Source organism: Phalacrocorax carbo, unplaced genomic scaffold (assembly GCF_963921805.1).
Source record: "Phalacrocorax carbo unplaced genomic scaffold, bPhaCar2.1 SCAFFOLD_73, whole genome shotgun sequence".
NCBI lineage: Eukaryota > Metazoa > Chordata > Aves > Suliformes > Phalacrocoracidae > Phalacrocorax > Phalacrocorax carbo.
This window is the reverse complement of record NW_026990539.1, coordinates 79,549-84,418: the sequence shown is the minus strand read 5'-3', so window position 1 is coordinate 84,418 and position 4,870 is coordinate 79,549. Positions and strand designations below refer to the sequence as shown.

The following is a 4,870-nucleotide window of genomic DNA, read 5'->3' as shown; positions in this document are numbered from 1 at the left end:
ACACCACATGCCCGTTTGGAGAAAGGAGATCCTTCCCTGTCACCTTCCTGCTGTCCTGTTTAACGATGGGGCAATATAAGTGATTGTCGTGCCCAAATCGTTTCCTCACAGGAGAAATAACAGTGCTGGAAAGCCGTGTCTCCCCCCAGCTGAGGGGGGGAGCATCAGGGATTCCTGCAGGCTGTTTCACAGCAGGTTCCCCCGGAGCCCCAGGGACACCTGGAGGGAGCCCCGAGGGGCAGAGAAAGGGCTGCCTTGGGCTGTTCCTCTGCTGCCGAGCTGGGCTGGGCTCCTGGCGTGGAGGGAGCTGCTGGCAATGAGGCAGCGCTGCCGAGAGACAGCTCTGCCCAGGAGCAGCTCCTCTGCCAAGCGCAGCAGGGCTGAGGGCACTGCCTGCAGGCACCGAGGGCAGAGGAGCCGGGCAGGGAGAGGGGAAAGGCAGCCTGGGCTGGGGGGATGCTGAGCGCTGCCTGGGGGAGAAATCTTCGCCACCCTTGACACGGTAAGTCTCTGGCTGCAGGACAAGGCGGATGAGAATCCTGGAGGCATTTCCAGAGCCTGCCCATCCCATGGCTGGTACGGACTGGCAGGGTGGCTCGCAGCATTTCTGTAGCACAGAGAAGGACATGCTTCCGAGCAGGGCTTCCCGCTGCACCAGCCGAGGGACGGGGCAAGCCAGCCCCCTCCTCCCTTCTGCCAGGGATGGCTGCAGTGGGATGAAGGTGGGTGCGCACCCAGGGCTGCCCAGGGCTGTCCTTCAGAGCAGGGTCCCTGCACCCCAGGGGACTCTGTGCTGGGGCAGGGACTCTGCTCCATGCCAGGGTCAGCACTCAGCCTGCCCGGGGAGCTCCCCATGGGGCCGTGGGGACAGGCTGTGGGTGGAAGGAGCGGTGCTCGGCGGGGCAGGGCAGGGTTGTGCTGCTGCTGAGCGGGTGCTGTGTGTGTCAGGGCTGCTCACAGCTCCACATCACCATGAGGACATCTCTGGAGGACTCTTTTCAAGGGGAAGGTCAAGGCAGGGTTTGATGTAAAGAGAAGGAGCTTTCCAGGGTCTGTTTTCAATTTCCTACTTGGGGAAGGGTGAGATGATGGGGAGATGGGAGAAATAGAATAGGAGCTGTAATGTTTGAACAACTACTGAGTCTCCTGAGCTGTAACTCTGAGTGAGCAGTAGGTCTGCTGGGAGCCTCCTGAAGTGCCTTCAGCCACTCCTCTGCCTTTGGACTGCACCAGCATCACCTCTGCTGGCCCCACCAGGGCTGTCCTGACCTGCCCTTTCCCACCTGCAAAGAGGAAGATGTGCCCAGGCAGTGCCCTGCAAACAGGCAGGTTTCTGTAGGGCCAAGGTGAGCGCACAGAGGTTGGGATGGGCCTGTGAGTGCTGACAGGGAGAAGACATGGCACAGACAAACACCTCTGAGGAGGAAAATGTCCAGACAGCAGGGGTATGATCAGGGAATGAGAGGAAATTAAAATGAGAAATGCTGTGGGAAGGAGGGCAATGTTGATGTCTGGGAGCTGGCGTGCACAGCTGGGTGAGGGTAACGCTTCCCTGAGTGCTCGGCTGTCTCTCCACTGCCTCTCTGAGCCAGACCATCACTGCATTCATCCTTGTTTCTGCACTAGCCTGTGATATTGTTCCTCTTATCTAGTTCTTGCTGTCAGGCTCTTCAGGGCATGGGAGTTGCAGCAGCCAAGTCAGGCCCTGATCTTGAGATTCCTCCCATGCAAGTGTCTCCATGGGAATGAAGTGCCCAAGCTCTTCTCTAACTGTGGGGCTGTGGGCAAAGCAGTCTGTGTGGCTGGGGAACGAGCTGTGTGCCCGTGACTGAGCTCTCTTCAACAGGACACTGGGGCATCTCCTTGGGGTATCCTTCCAAGCTCTGAGCTGCCCTCCAGGATGCAAATCTTTCCTATAGCATCTTGGTGTTACCTGTATGTCCCATGGAGAAGCGCAGAGATGCTACAGCTGAGGAAATGCTGTTGGGTTTGTGAAATGAACCATGTGTGTCTTTGTATAGAAGCAGGTGCTGAGACCTTGCTGAGATACATTAAGAAAAGGTGAGACATTTAGTGATCCCTCTGCTCTCAGCAGTGTCTGGTTTCTTTTCAAAGTACCACAGGAGTGAGACTGTCCTCCAAAACCAAAAGATGTAAGAGCAGGGCACTTGGGAACAAGCCCCATCACTTTGCCCAGAGCCACACTGAATCCCTTTGCCCCTTAGGCAGGTCTCACAGTCAGTGACTCCAAGCGTGGCAGAAATGCAGGAACTTCTGACTTCAGAGAACCAGTCATGGTGTGCAGGTAGGAAAAAAATGCTCTAAAACTCCTTTCTGCTGCCCACATTCTTTATCTCTGGGAGTGCAGATGAGAACAAGCCCTTCTGCGATTGGAGTGGTTTTGTCTGACAAATGCTGAATATCCAGCCTGTTCCCCCGCCACATTCCCACGTACCCTGTGCAGCAGGGCAGGGATGACTCCTCGAGAGGCCACACACAGAGTCCTGGCTGCTCAGCCAGCACACAGTGAGGCTCAAGTCAGGGACCTGAATGAAACTTTCCCCAGAGGTATAAAAAGTTTTGCGAGACACAGTGGGAGGATCTAAAAGAAATGGCATAGTTTTTGCTCAGAGAAACCTGTCTTAACTTGTCTTTGTCTTTTCCTATAGGACCCACACCCAGAGGCAGCAGATGTCCAACAGCAGCTCCATCACCCTGTTCCTCCTCCTGGCGTTCACAGAGACGCGGGAGCTGCAGCTCCTGCACTTCTGGCTCTCCCTGGCCATCTACCTGGCTGCCCTCCTGGGCAACGGGCTCATCGTCACCGCCATCGCCTGCGACCACCGCCTCCACACCCCCATGTACTTCTTCCTCCTCAACCTCTCCCTCCTCGACCTGGGCTCCATCTCCACCACTCTCCCCAAATCCATGGCCAATTCCCTCGGGGACACCAGGGACATCTCCTACGTGGGATGTGCTGCACAAGCCTTTCTATTTGTCTTTTTAATGTCAGCAGAATTTTTTCTCCTGACGGTCATGGCCTACGACCGCTACGTGGCCATCTGCACACCCCTGCACTACGGGACCCTGCTGGGCAGCAGAGCTTGTGCCCACATGGCAGCAGCTGCCTGGGCCGGTGGGTTTCTCAGTGCTCTGCTGCACACGGCCAGTACATTTTCACTCCCCCTCTGCCATGGCAATGCCCTGGGGCAGTTCTTCTGTGAAATCCCCCAGATCCTCAAGCTCTCCTGCTCAGACACCTACCTCAGGGAAGTCGGGATTCTTGTCGTTAGTGCCTGTTTAGGGTTTGGCTGTTTTGTTTTCATCCTTTTCTCCTATGTGCAGATCTTCAGGGCTGTGCTGAGGCTCCCCTCTGAGCAGGGACGGCACAAAGCCTTTTCCACGTGCCTCCCTCACCTGGCCGTGGTCTCCCTGTATATTGGCACTGGCACATTTGCCTACCTGAAGCCCCCCTCCATCTCCTCCCCATCCCTGGACCTGGTGTTGGCAGTGCTGTACTCGGTGGTGTCTCCAGCAGTGAACCCCCTCATCTACAGCATGAGGAACCAGGAGCTCAAGGATGCCGTGGGGAAACTGATCAATGGATGTTTTTCAGGTGCAAGAAACTGCTTGTTGCCTTCTCCACAGCACTCAGAATGGAACTCATGACAAGCCTATTTTACCTTGAAATATTTTCGGGGTGTGTGCAAGTGCACAATGAAGTTTTATTATCTATCCCACTTCTAATTCACTGTCTACTGTTGAATTTGACCCAGAGATTGTGTAAATGAGGAACTGTGCTCTCTGTGTATTTAAACAGAAAAAAAAAGGACTCTGCATCAACTTTTTTGTGCAAGACCCTTCCTCTGAGACCTCTATGAAGCTGCAGGGGCCGTGCCTGTGGACATAGGTGGGGGGAAAAGAGTCCTGGCACAGCAGCACTGCCAGGGAGCAGCAGCTCTTGGTCTTTTCAGAGCTGCTCTCTTCCCACGTCCACACTCTCCTCCTGAGCTGCTGAGCGGGTGTAAGGCCTGAGTGCTCTTGGAGATTGGTCACGGTCCTGCTGTGTTCTAGTGCTGTGCGTTCAGGAAGGCACATAACACCACAACACCGTTTCCATCAGGAAAGGGCATCTCCTGAGTGCAGTACCTGAAGGCTTATGTCTTCTTCCAGAGTTGCTCTCAAGAGCAGGCCCAAGAATGCTCTCAAGAGCATGCCCAAGGAATCGGTTCATTGTTTTGCTTGCTCTCCATGGGCTCAGTGTGATGAGGTCATGGTCCCAGTATGACCTTCAAGGGACTGAGGGCTGGTTCAGGTGCTGCTTGTTGGTGGCCAGCACCCATGCAGGTGGTGAATGGTCTCTGACTGACCCTCCTGGGGCTCTGGAGCATGTGACAGGGCTGATGGCAGGTGAATGCTTTTCTGGAGGGACTTGGGAGCTGCCAGGAGAGCAGAGGGGATGTGCAGGGAGGGACAGCGTGTGCCAGGGACTTGGCAGTGAATGGACCCCACCGAGCACCAGCCTGTCCAGCACGGTGTCGCCCAGAAACAACACTCTAGATCTGGGTGTGAAGTGGCAAACAGGAGCTCAGCAAGCCCAGGGGACACAGCAGGGGCAGGGAAAGGAGCCTGGTGGGTGATTTGTCTTACCCTCAGTGAACCACAGCCCACTTTCTCTGCAGAGCAGCACCGCCAGCTCGGGGCTGTGGGGAGTATGGGGGCAGGGTGCAGGAATGGGCGGCCAGGCCAGCACAGGTGTGCTTAGCTGGGAAAAGGCATCTTGTGGGGAGATGGGATGTGCTGGGAGAGGAGCAGGGCACTGTGTGTGTGCCCGTAAGGCATGGAGAGAGACATCCTTTGGTGCAGGTGC

General features: G+C 55.9%; 1 protein-coding gene across 1 annotated transcript; it reads left to right on the top strand.

Moving 5' to 3' along the window:
• Positions 1–2,294: 2,294 nt before the first annotated feature.
• Positions 2,295–3,669, top strand: LOC135311457 (olfactory receptor 14A16-like). Its single transcript, XM_064440583.1, has 2 exons — positions 2,295–2,305; positions 2,670–3,669. Exons 1-2 carry the CDS (start codon positions 2,295–2,297, stop codon positions 3,667–3,669), a joined length of 1,011 nt encoding a protein of 336 aa, XP_064296653.1.
• The last annotated feature ends 1,201 nt before the right edge of the window (positions 3,670–4,870 follow it).